The sequence below is a fragment of the Myotis daubentonii genome, chromosome 18 (assembly GCF_963259705.1).
Source record: "Myotis daubentonii chromosome 18, mMyoDau2.1, whole genome shotgun sequence".
Classification (NCBI taxonomy): Eukaryota; Metazoa; Chordata; class Mammalia; order Chiroptera; family Vespertilionidae; genus Myotis; species Myotis daubentonii.
Window position 1 is genome coordinate 14,922,264 of NC_081857.1, and position 14,850 is coordinate 14,937,113.

At 39.8% G+C, this 14,850-nt stretch overlaps 1 protein-coding gene and 1 long non-coding RNA gene across 5 annotated transcripts in view; one reads left to right on the forward strand and one right to left on the reverse strand.

Moving 5' to 3' along the window:
• Positions 1 to 1,785: 1,785 nt before the first annotated feature.
• On the reverse strand, positions 1,786 to 7,321 carry LOC132221263 (uncharacterized). The gene is made up of 2 exons (XR_009449929.1): positions 6,289 to 7,321; positions 1,786 to 5,766 (listed from the first exon to the last, which is right to left on the reverse strand). It is a non-coding gene; the product is annotated as an uncharacterized LOC132221263 (long non-coding RNA).
• Positions 7,322 to 7,425: 104 nt separating this feature from the next.
• PPP2R5A (protein phosphatase 2 regulatory subunit B'alpha) overlaps positions 7,426 to 14,850 on the forward strand; it is a 68,649-nt gene continuing 61,224 nt past the window's right edge. The window contains exon 1 of one of the 4 annotated variants that reach the window (XM_059675429.1): positions 7,426 to 8,275. In XM_059675429.1, the coding sequence (XP_059531412.1) occupies positions 8,092 to 8,275 (184 nt within the window). In that variant the 5' untranslated portion in view covers positions 7,426 to 8,091. The remainder of the gene's footprint in view (positions 8,276 to 14,850) is intronic. The other 3 variants (XM_059675427.1, XM_059675428.1, XM_059675426.1) reach the window with 3 other exon arrangements.

Below are 14,850 nucleotides of genomic sequence, written 5' to 3' on the forward strand. Positions count from 1 at the left end.
ACTTCCCACATTAACTGTTTGACCCTTTCATACTTATCTCAAACTTTTGCTTAAAGCTTTATCCTTTCAGTGACACTCTTCATTCTTTGTAGAGGATACTTGGATATTTCAAATTAAAATTCTTTCCCCCCCCTAATTTTTCCAAATGTTCCCACTTTTTGACCAAACATTTTTTTTTTGAGCAATTATATGCTATGGGGAATTCACAAATTATGAAATATTCATCCTAACCTGACCAGGGATTCATACAATAAGCAATACAAGGTAGTATAGAATTAAATGCCAAATACACAAAAGATGCTCAGGAATTTACAGGAGAGAGAGAGAGACCATACTGGGACTGGAGTCCACATTGAGGGCCTCATGGGAAAGTGGGCCTTCAGTCTAGAGCAGCCGTGGGCAAACTACGGCCCGCGGGCCGGATCCGGCCCCTTTGAAATGAATAAAACTAAAAAAAAAAAAAGACCGTACCCTTTTATGTAATGATGTTTACTTTGAATTTATATTAGTTCACACAAACACTCCATCCATGCTTTTGTTCCGGCCCTCCGGTCCAGTTTAAGAACCCATTGTGGCCCTCGAGTCAAAAAGTTTGCCCACCCCTGGTCTAGAAGCCAAGTAGAACTAGGGAGACTCTAAGTAAGGTGGGTTTAGGGAACAAATACTCGCAGAGGAGTTTCTCAAAGGAGAAGAAGAAAAATTACATTTAACAACTAAAGAGCCCCTTGTGGCCCAGCCAGCACGGCTCAATAGTTGAACACCAACCTATGAACCAGGAAGTCAGGGTTTGATTACCAGTCAGGGCACATGCCTGGGTTGTGGAGTCAATCCCCAGTGTGGGGCCTGCAGGAGGCAGCCGATCAGTGATTCTCTCTTATCATTGATGTTTCTATCTCTCTCCCACTCCTTTCCTTTCTGAAAGAAAAATATTAAAATAAATAGCCCCTTGTTTTTTGTTTTTTTTTAAATATAATTTTATTGATTTTAGAGAAGAGAGAGATAGAAACATCAATGATATGAGGGAATCATTGATAGGCCCTTATGGTTTGCAAATGCTTTCACATACACTATTGAGTTTAAGAATGGTGAGCTGAGCCAGATAACAGAGACTTCTGAATACCAGCTAAGATCTAGGAAATACATCAAGCATGTGATGGGCAATTTTTTATATCCTATCTCATTTAATTAAAGAAGAAACCTTGTAAGGTGGATGCTGTTATCACAATTTTACAAATGAGTAAATAATGGTTAAGGAATTTCTCAAGGTTATTATTATTTATTTTTTTTTGCAGGGCCCACATTTCACATTTTATTGCACTTTTTCCACAATCACTGAGTCCTGCCGGGCTGTAACCAGGGCTCCATCTCAAGGTTATTAATAATAATACCACCAATAGCTAGCTATGCTATTACACATGGTGATTATATATGTGCTAGGCACTATATAAGTAGTCTCATCACAACTCTATAAAGTAAGACTATTGTTATCCCCACTTTTAGATGGGAAAAACTGAAGCATGGAGATGGTAAACAACTTGCCCAATATACACAACAATGAAGTGTCAGAGACTAGATCTGAATTCAGCCTAGCTGGTTTCAGAGGTGGAGCTCTGAAGCCTCTACCCTAGAGCAGAGCTGCTTATTAAAACATAATGGTACAGTGTTGTTTATCAATTATAGCTCAATAAAACTGAAAGAGATATAGTGCACACCACAAATGTGAGCCACATAAGTACGTTTAAATGTTTAATAGCCACATTAAAAAGAAAAAAGAAACAGGTAAAATTAATTTTAATAGATTTATTTAACCAAATATCTCCCAAATATTATCAATTCAACATGTAATCAATATAAAAATTATGTATTTCACATGCATATGTGAAATCTTCTAAATCTATGTGTATTTTCAAACTTAGAGTACTTTTTGATTCAAATGCTAAATTTGCACCAGAAATATTCAGTCTGTATTTATGTATTCTACAATTGGTAGTTGAAAGTATAGATTCACATGCCCAAGTTATTCCAAACATACTTAAAAGTTTTTCAGTAACTGAGTCAAGTTTCAAAAACCATTTTTTAAATATTTGCATCCATATTGTCAAACATGTTTCCTTAATTTTAGGAGAAATGATCTGACTTTGAAGCAAAGTCTACCAGTTTCAAAACTGTCTAAGTAATTCATTAACTCTTGTGTTAATCTCAGTATTATTGAATTCAAAGGAGTGTTACATAAATATAAAAGCAATTATAAATTCATCAATATTAATAGTTATTCATATATTTCCTTAAGTTTTTGCAACTAATTTACGTAATGCTCTGGCTTACAATGAAAATCATTGGCATATTAACTCATGTTTAAAATGTGTTAAATTGTCATTGCTGGTTATTATGAAGATTTCCAATTTTGACAGAAATTCTTAGACTTCCTAGCTAGATCACAAATATATTTTTTCTTTCTTAGAACTTCAGATTTAACTCATTACTATGCAGTATGATATCAGTGAGAAAACATAAATCACACTACTGTCTTTTTGTCTTTGATTGTTGAATATTTGGCAGGTATTCCCTTCATTTCAAAAAATCTTGAATTAGAGTTAACAGTACAAGAAATCTTTGTAAAGGTCCTCCATTACTCAACCAATGCGCATTGGAAAAGAACAAGATCATCACACTGATTTTCTTGTTATTTCTTTCTACACTGCAACAAGCTGATGATTCATAGCATTTGCACATATATGGAATAATTTTTAACAACTATATCCATAACACTTCAAAAACTGAACACAAATATTTCCAATATGTATCATATAAGAGGAATGAAACAATAGAAAAAAGATCTGTTTCTTGCTTTAAAATCTCGATAAATTCAGACTTTCAACAACATAGTTGGAGAACCCTTCATTGGGATCAAAACGACGTTTTCATATCTAGCTGAATTTTTTCTTTGACAGATGTAAAATCTCTACAGTGTCTATACCAGTGATGGTGAACCTATGACACACGTGTCAGAGGTGACACACGAACTCATTTTTTTGGTTGATTTTTCTTTGTTAAATGGCATTTAAATATATAAAATAAATATCAAAAATATAAGTCTTTGTTTTACTATGGTTGCAAATATCAAAAAAATTCTATATGTGACACGGCACCAGAGTTAAGTTAGGGTTTTTCAAAATGCTGACACGCTGAGCTCAAAAGGTTCACCATCACTGGTCTATACCAATGACTTTTTCCATAAATTTGAAAGTATCTTGAGACAAACACATCCAAAGTGTTGATTGGGCATGACTTCTTCTAAAGCTGAAGGAAAGCCCTTGCAATTTTTCAAAAGTTAAATCCATTGAACTTTGATATAGTTAGAAAGATTTTGTATTCAATGGGCAATTATTTAGTGGCTTAATTGAAGAGCTTTTATTATTTGTAAAATATCCTTTTTCATTTTTTTCTTATACTTTTCAAACAAAAATTTTATAATGGAAATTATCATTTATTTTATTATCTCTCCAACTTAAGATGGTTTTCTTCTTTGCCCAAGAATCCAAGTCATCTTATAAATACCAAAGTTATAAGCTCAGATCCGGCTAAAAATTGTTCTAAAAATGTTTGTTGGTCATTTAATTCTAATTTCAGGACAAGCTTAGACCTACTGCTTAGCCACAATAACTCTGAATGCCACACCGGTTCACCAAGATCTCTCCATCCTACCTGGTGGAACTTGAATGTTTCTCAACCCAGCTCAGGAACCTATATAATTTATAGAAACCTAAGGAATTCTCTTTGCTGAGTCTCATGCAGCTGCATCCTGTGCAGCTTAATATTCAAAGAACTCAAGATTTCTGGGGCTTTGTCTATGTGTATGTACCTCTTCTTTGATACTCTGTCTCAAAAATTCCAGCCATCTCAGCCTCCCCAAACTCTGATTTTTTGGTCTTCATTTCAGCTAGATTGTCGCATCTACTTGGATCCACCTTCCTTGTGGTCTGAAAAGTGCCTCCAGGCAGAAAGCCAGGAATATTGGAGGGATCACTGCATTCTGCACTGTGTTGTACAATGAAAACAAATAGTTCATACATTTTACCCAATTTCTTGTTTACCGGTAAGAGGGCAAGTCCAGTTCCAGTTAATTTTCATATCTTGAAGTGGAATTTTCTTCATTGCAATTGCCTCTGGCACTGCTAAATTTTTTCTTGGTAAAGCCCATAAATATATTTTTCTGGACAAGTCAAATTGTCTTATCTTTCTAACTTTCTTCCCTGCTGTGACTGACAGGCTATTACTTCCTTCTCCCCAGGAATCTAAAGGATTGCATTTCTCTCATTTTTGTTTTAGCAACCCATCTGTTGTTCTAGCTTTTTCTCTGCTGGTGTTACTTCAGTGTCACTTTTCTTGTGCGTGGGCATCCTCGAGGGTGGTCCTTAAGGCTCTTTCTCTTCCATTATCCAGCTCCTTTTTGGGGATCCCTACTGTAATGCATGAGGGTTGGCAGTGTGTCTGCTGGCTGGATCAAATGCAAGTTGAGAAGGATTCTCTCCATATCTGGGTTTCCCCTTTTATAAGTGCCCAAGTATCAGCTCAGTCTCATCATTTATAAAATACAGAGATCCTACGTTCTCCACTCCAAAATTTAAAAATACATGTAGTATATACAAACTGTGTAGAAAATGGTATAATAAACACCCACCAATAAAATATCCAACTAAATTATACATACATAAAGCATTACAGATATAGTTAGAGCCCTCAGTGTATCCCTCTCAATTCTTCTCTCAACATTCCCCTTCTACCTTCCTTCTAGGAAGTAGTAAGACCACTGAATTTGATGTTTTTAATTTCCATGAAACACACACACACATACATAGCATTATACATATACATATACATATACATATACATATACATATACATATACATTTATGCCCAATCCTGCAACTCAAGCGTAAATCTCATCTCCTCCACCTTGGCACAAACACCACCTGTGGGCTCCTTGGAATTTATTGTCTTGGCACTCATCAAATATTGTCCTGAATGAGAAGTTATCTTTCCCTGAACATGCACCTCATCTTTCCCCTAGAGCTCATGCTCCCTTAAGGTTGACACCATAACATTTAGCCATCGGCTTTGCTCATAATAGACCAGCGGTTCTCAACCTGTAGGTCGCGACCCCTTTGGGGGTCGAACGACCCTTTCACAGGGGTCACCTAAAACCATTGGAAAACACATATATAATTACATATTGTTTTTGTGCTAAATCACTATGCTTTAATTATGTTCAATCTGTAACAATGAAAATACATCCTGCCTATCAGATATTTACATTACGATTCATAACAGTAGCAAAATTACAGTTATGAAGTAGCAACAGAAATAATTTTATGGTTGGGGGTCACCACAACATGAGGAGCTGTATTAAAGGGTCGTGGCATTAAGAAGGTTGAGAACCACTGTAATAGACCAAATAAACAGGTGTCGTTGCTTGTTTGGTTCATAGGGTGTCCAACTGTCCAGGTTTGCCCAGGATGTAGGGAGGTCCTGGGACAGGAGACTTTCGGTGTTAGAACTGGGAAAGTCCCTAGCAAACTAGGATAAGTTGGTCACCCTATGGTTACCTAAACCTCTGTGGACATCTGTGTGCACATCAGTGTTTTCCCTGGTATATATTCCCTGCTTTGTTTCCATAGTCAAATTTTACTTGTTGTGAGCTTTCTCCACTGATGGTGAGCTCCATGCAGGCAGACTTTGTCTCATTCATGGCTGTTTTCCAAGCACCTGGAATGGACAAATGAATATTTTTTGAATGAATGAATAAGCAGCATCATTATATCTTGTGAAAATCACATTTTCCTTCTGGGTAACAGGACTTCATAGTTCCACATATACAAAATTTGTTAAGTGCTAGGCAGGCTTATGGTAGTGGCAAGTCTGAGCCATTCAATTTCATATGGTAGTTTTATTCTTAATTTTTTGAGGAATTCCCATGTTCTTTTCCACAGTGGCTGTACTAATTCACATTCCTACCAATAATGAAGATATGGGTCCATCAGTGCAAAACTGCCAAGTAAAGGGAGGCAGACTATTCAGCTCACTTATTTATTTTCTAGGCTTAAATTTAGGCCTAATAATTTTTATATTCCTTCTACACCGCAAGTGTTTAACCATCTTTATGTAAGTGACAAATCAATTTCTGAATTTTGTTTAGTACTTCCTGTATTTTGGATAGGGAGGGTCTTATAATAGGGTAGAGAGAGAACAAGTTGGTTCTCTTTGTGTTACTTCTTATACAATACTCACTTTTATCAAGCATCATTATATGGAAAACACTGCTCTAAAAACGTCCTTGTCCTTTAGAAGTTTAAAATTCAGACGGAATTTCCAAGGAAGCGATCCCAGTAAAAGTTAAGTGGCAAGCCCCAAATCTACAAACCACGGATGAGCAAATTTGTACCGGTCCTGTTGTAGTAGTTGAAGGCCTTTGGCTGAAGAAGGCGTGAGGATTAGTGGGAGACTAAGTTGATATGAGAAACCTCCTCTTGGAGGGTGCAGATTTGTAGAAATCTTTGAAGTAGTAGATGCTAGATTGCCCAAGCCTGGCGCGAAAATAATTCTCCAGAACTGCGGTGCCAAAGCCACTCCACAGCTACACATTTCTGCTGCAACTACCAACTCTGCGGCTAAGGGCGAGAGAGGCTCCAAGGCCCGCCCAGGAGTCCAGTACCTCGCTCCGATTGGACGAGATTACTCCCTCGCCTTTCCCGGGATCCTTCGCCCGTCAATTACCCTACCCTCCCTTTGCCCCGCCCTCTTTTGGTGATTTAACACCGTACGCCGTTTCCCGCCCCAGCCCTCAAACTCCTCCCTAGTCGCTTCAGTTCCTCATTGGCCAGCAGAGAGGAGGGGGAAGGGAAGGGGCATTCTATTTTACTCTCTAAACTACCCTCCTGTAGTTTCCTGGTCTTCTCTTAAGCTGTCAGGAGAGCAACGATCGCCCGCAGCTGTCACGCAAGCGCGCAAAGGTGCTCACTGGTGGAGGGGCACTTCCCCACCCAAGGAAATTTATTGCTCCGTTGTGACGCAGGCGGCGTTCCGCTCGCCGTCTTCACTTACGATTGGCTGTGAGCAAAGTCCGTCACACAACCACGCCCCATTCCACTGCCTCTGCTTGAGACACCTTCCAGGACGCCACGCCTCACCGCGTTACTGCCGCTGAGCCCTGCAATTGGCTGAGGGAGCTGGCATGCTTTCCCACCCACAACTCCCTCCCAAGTATTTCAGGGCCGGCGGGACCCCGCGGAAGTTGTCAATCTCCGCTCTTCCCCACCCCTCGCGAGGCCCCTCCCCCGGGCCTCACGCCCCGGCGCGCGCACACGCACACACACTCCCCCCCACTTGCGCGTCCCCACCGCCTTCTCAAGTTGTAGCGGACGCTCGCTGGGGGTTCTGCGTGGGCGGCGGAAGGGCGCGTGGGGGAGGGAGCGCAGACTGCTCCGCACCCTGAGGAGCGCTCGTGTGCTCGCCCAGAGCCCGGGCGGCGGGTTACCGCCACGGGAGATGAGGGGACCGCGCTGACAGGGAAGAGCGGGCACCGCGGCAGAGGCTCGGAAGGGACCCGCGATGGCAGCGCCTCGGGAGGAGACTCCAAGGAAGGCGGGTTGCTCTGGCAGCAGCCGCTGAAGGGCTGGCCGGCTGGCCGGCGACCTGGACGAAGGGACGAGAGGCGCGCTCCGCGTCCGCGCCCCTGCTCCGTCGCCTCAGTTGTCTAAACTTCAGGCTCCCTTCCACCCGCCCTCCGCGCCCGGAGTCAACAACTTCTCGGCCCCCCTGCGCCCCCGCCCTTGCCTCCGTCGGCCCCGGGAGCCCGCCGCGCGGCGGGGACCAGGAACCTCCGGCCCCGAGATGCGCTCGTGAGGCGTTGGCGGGCGGCGAGGAGAAGCTCGGCGGCGCCCGGGAGCGGGAAGACGGTGTGGCTGGGGGCACGGGGCGGAGGGGCGCGACCGCTCCGCGCCTCACCCCCGCCTCCTCCTCCTCCTCCTACTCCTGCCGCTGTCCGTGCCGTGCAAGCAGCCGCCGGAGCTGGCAAGCGCCTGGGCCGCGGAGATGTCGGCGTCGTCGCCGCCGCCGGCGGGGGCTGCCAGTGCCGCCATCTCGGCCTCGGAGAAAGTGGACGGCTTCACCCGGAAATCGGTGCGCAAGGCGCTGAGGCAGAAGCGCTCCCAAGGCTCGTCGCAGTTCCGCAGCCAGGGCTGCCCCGTGGAGCTGCAGCCCCTGCCCCAACTCAAAGGTAAGTTTGCCGGCGGCGCCCGCAGAGCCATTTCCTTCTGGGGCGCTCGCTGCCCAGCTGGGGCGGGCAGTGCCAGGCGCGTTCCCCGCGGTGCCTCGGCGCCCCCTCCCCCTCCGGTTCCAACAGGTTTGCTGTGCGGAGTTGCTTGTTTTTCCGCCCCGATTCCCCTTCACTCTTCCCACCTGAGAGGAGCGGGCTGACCCCCACCTGCGCGCTTGCTCACCTGCCCTCGCTATGGGAGCTCGCCCAGTGCGTCCGGCGAGGGGCTCTTCCCTCTCCCCCAGGCTGGCCTTTCCCCGCCTGGCTTTAGACAACCTGTCTGTCCTCCCGACCTTCACTCTCCCGACACCCACCTCCTCTTTTCGGACACGAGCTCGTCCTTTACTTCTCCATTTATAAGCGTCTCTATGTACCCACCCTCGCCTAATTCCCTCCCATTGATTGTTCCGAAGAGTCTTACGGACCCGGAATCCTAAATGGAAACAAAAGTTACCTGGCCTTTAGATACATTGAGAACGAAAAAGCCTAAACTATCTGAGCGGTACAGTGTATTATTAACGGGGTCGCTAGGTTCCGGTGTTATCTTTTGGCCCCAAAACGGGAAAGACAACATAGTTGGAGACGTTGGCCGCGGTAAATGTGGAGACGGATAAAGGAGTGAGTTGAGTGTTGCTTTGCAAGGGAATGGGAACTTAGTTCGCTGAGCAACTACTGGGACGTGGTCGGTTTGCACAGTAACTCAAATTGGTGTCCGCGCCTGATGCCTTGCAGGAGAACTTGGCTCACTTTTTCCACTTAAGTTTAGAGGATTTTTAATAAATTGTTTCCCGGTGTTCTCGTTTAATCTGTGTGAATTCATGTCTTCGTTTTTAAGAGATCGCAATCATCAATAGAACAAGATGATAATGCTCCTAGTTAAAACAATTTTTCGACGACAGAAACCTGATAGAAATCTAGATCATCTGGTTTGCAAGGCCAGGAAATTAAAGGCTTATACCAAAATAGATAAATGTTCAGCAGATTTTTCAATCCGTTTATCCTCTTCAAGGCCATTCTGGTTCTGATTTTTCTTTGGGCCTATGAATCCAGCCTTCGTTTGGCGAGGAGTCTAAAGAAAACCCCAGATCAAATCACAGTTGACCTACATACAATAGCTCTGGAACCCCATTCAGACCGTACATGGCCTTGCTTCTAAGTCAAGAGCATCCCACAGCCAGAATCAAACTGGCTTTTAAAAGAAGGTTTTATTTAAGATATATGTAGCCTGTGCTGCTGCATTTATAACTTGCTTTTTAGCATACAAAATTTAAAATTTATATATTGTAGTCAATTGATAAGCCGCAAGGTAGGCATTACTAAGACCTCAATTCTTGAGTGATGTCATAGCTATAAAAGAATGTCATCTTACCTATTATGGATTGCTATTCATGGATTTTAAATCTTAAACTTAATTACAAAATCATAGTTTTATATTACTGATTTCTTCATTAAATTGTTGAATTGTTTTTACAGTTTGAAGGTTTAGTGCTAGTGTTTTCCTTTCATATATACTTAATTTGCTTTTTAGTAAGGTATTGCAGTTCTTTAGTATTCTTACTGGTATAATATTTACTTTTACTTAATACAAATAATTGAATATTAAACATGGTTCAAGCCATGAGATGCACCTTTAATACATTTTGTTTTTTAAGTGGCAAAAATATGCAGTCAGTCATCTAAGTTATATGGTATGTAGTTCAAGAAGTTGAAGGTGCCGTTGAATGTTTTATTTATAGTATTTTGGTCACAGCTAGAGGAAAAAAAGAGGAGTGGAACTTTAGATTATTTCTGTATATTTTGCAAGAAAATGTAATTTATGCAAATTTGATTGAGGGAAATTAAGATCCTTACTTGGATTACCTCTAATAGGAAAAACTACTTTTACTCCAGATGCCAAAATGCTTGAAAAGTGATTTAAAAAAAAATTCAGTTGCTTCACTTGGTACTTTGGCAGTGTACTTGATACCACAGCGTTCTGTGCTTTTTCTGTCAGTAGTTTCTCCATTTGTGGCCTTAACAAAAATCAGTGGAAAGCCCTTCAGTATGTGTATGAAAGAGAATTTTTCTTCAGCTCTGAAATATTAGCTTAGTGTGGAGTGATTCAGATATCTCTAGGCATCCACGATTTTTTTAGTGCTTTTACCTGCTTGTGTTAACACTTTGTCCACATGGATCTAAACTGGAAAAGTGCCTGCTATTTTCCTCAAAGTATACTAAGGGTAAGAATTAACAAAATAAGACAGCTTTTTCATCTTTAAGAAGTTTATTTTTGCAAAATCATTTAGTAAGTGGGTTGCAAGATTTTAATGTTGAAAATGTTCAGAGTAAATTTTCTGTTTTGCTATAGAAAGTATTTAATAGCCCAACTGGCATGGCTCAGTGGTTGAGCATCGACCTATGAAACAGGAGGTCATGGTTCGATTCCCTGTCAGGGCACGTGCCCAGGTAGCAGGCTTGATCCCCAGGTGGTTGCGAGCAGGAGACTGCCAATCAATGTTTCTTTCTCTCATTGATGTCTGTCTGTCTGTCTCTCTCTCTCTCTCTCTCCTTCCCTTCCTCCCTCTCACTTCCTCTCTGAAATCAATAAAATTTTTTTAAAAATATTTAATAAGCTTTGTTAAAATAATTTTTTAAAAATGAGAAACTGTTATTATGAGGGTCCTGAAAATTAAACGGTCTCAAATTGTATAACAAAAATTTTTTTCCAAAACACTTTTTAAGTTTCTTGTTATGTTAATTTTATAAGCAGCTCAGAACAAGGTACTAGAAAACAAAAGTAGGAGCATCTTATCAATTTTTTCTGTATTTAAATTTATGGTAGTATAGGACTTTTTTTCTACCTTAAACTTCTGGTAACCAACAGTTAGGAAACTTTTTAACTTCAAAAATATGTTATTCACAATGGGAAGTTTTTCAGTCTGTTTAACTTTATTATTTTTTTTTTTTAGAGAAAATGGCTTGTTTATTTTTTAATTTTTAATTTATTTCTTGTTAATCCTCACCTGAGGATATTTTCCCATTGATTTTTAGAGTGGAAGGCAGGGGAAGAGACTGAAACATCAATGTGAGAGACACACATCGATTGGTTGCCTCCTGCATGCACCCCCTAACCAGGGCCAGGGATCAAGCCTGCAACTTTGGTACATGCCCTTGATCAGAATTGAACCCAGGACCCTTTAGTCCACAGTCCAATGCTCTATCCACTGAGCCAAACTGGCTAGAGCTGTTTAACTATTTTTAAGTCTGAAGGTTTGGTTTGATAAAATAGTAGATGTCTTACATTTATAAAATATGTAGCACTTACAAATTATTTTACACTTTCTAAAAAATTATAATTCATAACAAGTGAAACAGTCCAAAAGTGTGTAACTCCTTCATATCTGTTATGCCTTGCTTTTTCACACCTACTGTTGTATGACAAGGCACAAGCTCAATGTCTTTTTATAAACATTATATTTCATTGGGTCATCTCAGTAACTCTGTGTAAGACCAATGTCATTCCCATTTTACCCATGAGAAAATTGAGTTTTAAATAGCTTAGTTTCAGGCCTGTGATTATTTGGATGGTGTCGCAACTAACACTGGTACCCAGGTCAAATGATTTCAATATTTTTGCTGTTAATCTATTTTGCTGTTAATCTATATGAAAATTTGAAGCTGTATGATAGAACGAGTTGGGTCAATGGGGTCAGTTCTCAGTCACAGGCAGATTTTTAATCTGAGTTGTTTTCCTTATCCGTAAAATGGGGATAATACCTTCAGTCTCTCCAGGATTATGGGGATTAACTGAAATAATGTAATTAAAGTGCCTAAAAATAGGCAGTCAAAGAATGTTAGCTTCCATTTGCTTTAATATTTGAAAATCCAGATTAAAAATATTTTTAAAAATGAAGGGTTCACATAAATTGTAAACTTTCCTAGTGTACTTAAAGTATGCTTTCATTTATAATCAGTTTTAGATATGATTTATGCAAAGTTGTAACATTTTCCAACATAAGTGTGGGAGTGGACGTAGGGTAGAGTTAGACTCTTTAAAATATTGAATGCTGTAGTTAGAAGTTTTTACCAAGCAAAGAAATTGAGTTAACCAGTAGAAGTATATAGATGTGCATTTCTCATAGGAGACAGTCAGTAAATAAAGAACTGAAATGAAGCTGGTTTTGAGATTGCAGTCTCCTTCAGATGAGGTGAAGAACTTCCAAATCACTCAGATTATTGTTGGTATATTCTTAGAAACTGGTCCCACTGGAATTATGGAGGCCAGTAACAGTGGTGTTGATTTGAAGCACCTTGCTTATCTTTACGGGAAAAACATTTTTTTCCCTTGAGTTATGTGATCTTTTAGGGTAACAGGAACAAGAACACTGACATGATCTGAAGTTTCGTAACTAAACTTTTTTGTCAGGAGAAAACAGTTACTAACTCAACATTTAAGGTTTGTAGATCTTCTCAAAGTTAATAATCATTTCATCAAAGCTCCAAATCCCTTTTTGTAATCAAATGGCACTAAACATGAGTTGAAATTCATCAGAATATGTTAAAAAGGTTTGTTTACAAAGGGATATACCATTTTAGAACTATTTCCTGGAAGTAATGGCATATTTCTTCTGGAAGATTTATTTTGTAATTTTTAAAAACTTTTTCGGGATATATAGCACTTCTTAGAGAAATTGATATAGGGTCAATTGCTGGTTTTCACATGAAGACTTTTTTATTTGTCTAATTTAGTGTTTTAAGAATTGCTATTTAGGGTCAAATTTCTTTTCTCCCAATTTTATTACATCCTCTTATTCTTAATTGAATTTTGGATTATTTTCAAAAATGTCAAATTTAATAAAGTGATAATCCACTAAAATGTATTTATTATAATAGTGTGATCATTAAGATAGAGCACCACCTGTCAATAAATAGTGGACTTGAGTTGTCTTCCTGCATCATTGATGACTCACAGTTGCTTTGTGATAGTTGTTTAACACCTTTGAACTTCAGTTTAATCGTTTTCCCTTGATAATACTTTCCCTTGATAAAATTACAAAGATGAATTAGTCCTTAATGAGTTATTGTCCCTCTTTGGATTACAGAGCTTTATCAACAAAAATAACACATTTGGGAAATAGATTTTTGTGATTTATATTTTAAATATAAATTTTTAAAATTTGTAAAAAGCTGGGGATAGAGACCAGCTTACTTTTACTTTTATATGTTTAGCTCTCTGGTTCTCAACCCTGGCTCTGCACTTGGAGAGCTTTAAAAAAATAGTTCTCTACCCTAGAGAGATTCTAAATTAATTGGTCTAAGGTAGGATTCAGACATTTGTATTTTTAAAAGCTCCTGGGGTGATTCTAATGTGCAGCCAGGATTGAGAATCACTGGTTTAACATTATCTGCCTATTGATTTAATTCATTAATTAAGGCATTGTCCTTTTCTCTCCGATATTCATGGCTCATTACCACCTTATTAACATTTCCTGCCCTCACTTCACCTCCTGCTATTTACTTTTCACTCTCTTAACTTTGCTGCCCCCTGTGGCTAATCAGCTGCTCTCCTGAAGGGGATAGTGCTGTCCAAGATTCTGGAGTTTTAGGTATGATGAAATGATTCTATTGGATTTTTCTTTATATATATATATATGTTTATAATGGTCTTTATTATCCATGAATGAGTGAGATCATGCGGTATTTGGATTTTTCTATAGTTATCATAAAACTGGACTATTATAATTTGATACTAAGTGGTCAGTTTTTCTTTACTTTGTGATTTTTGGAGCTGTGGCTGAGCTGTCAAGTAAAAGTGATAGAGATTTGTCTCATTTTAATCCCATCATTCAGGGTAATATTCCAATGACTTAGGAGTGTAAAAATATTTGCTGTATGCTCAAAGCATTGTTTTGCTTCTTGAAGATTTAGAATTAATATTACTACAACTGTATGTGTTGAATATCAGGTATTAAATGAACTATTCTTGAATTTAACTATTTTGGGCATGCTTTGTATTTATTTAGCATTAAGAAACATTTTTCTCACCCTGGCCACTGTGGCTCAGTTGGTTGGGCATTGTCCTCTGCACTGAGGCTGGTTTGATTCCCTGTCAGGGCACATGCCTGGGTTTCGGACTCATTGGGCTCCATCCCATCAGGGGCGTGCAGGAGGCAGCCAATCAATATTGCTCTCTAAAATAAATTAAAATGTATTTTTTTTAAAAAGAAATGTTTTCCTTCAGAGTGTTTTCACTATCTTAATCTTGACCACAGCTTTTTTATTGAAGGTAGGACAGCAAAAACCTGGAGCTGCTTATATTCCATCCATATTCCTGATCTTTCTGCTAACCAGTTTGAATAATGCCTGTATTTGTTGATTTGCTGTTTTGAGTCAGTATTCCATTGTTAATGTAGCGATATGTTCTCTCTTCAGAATAAGATGGTAAAATTTATGTGAAAGAAGTCACCTGTGTTTTCACAACCCATGTGTTACAAAGCACTGTGTTCTGTGCATAATAAATTGGTTTTCTAGACAGAATCATTGTTTTGATGAAGGAA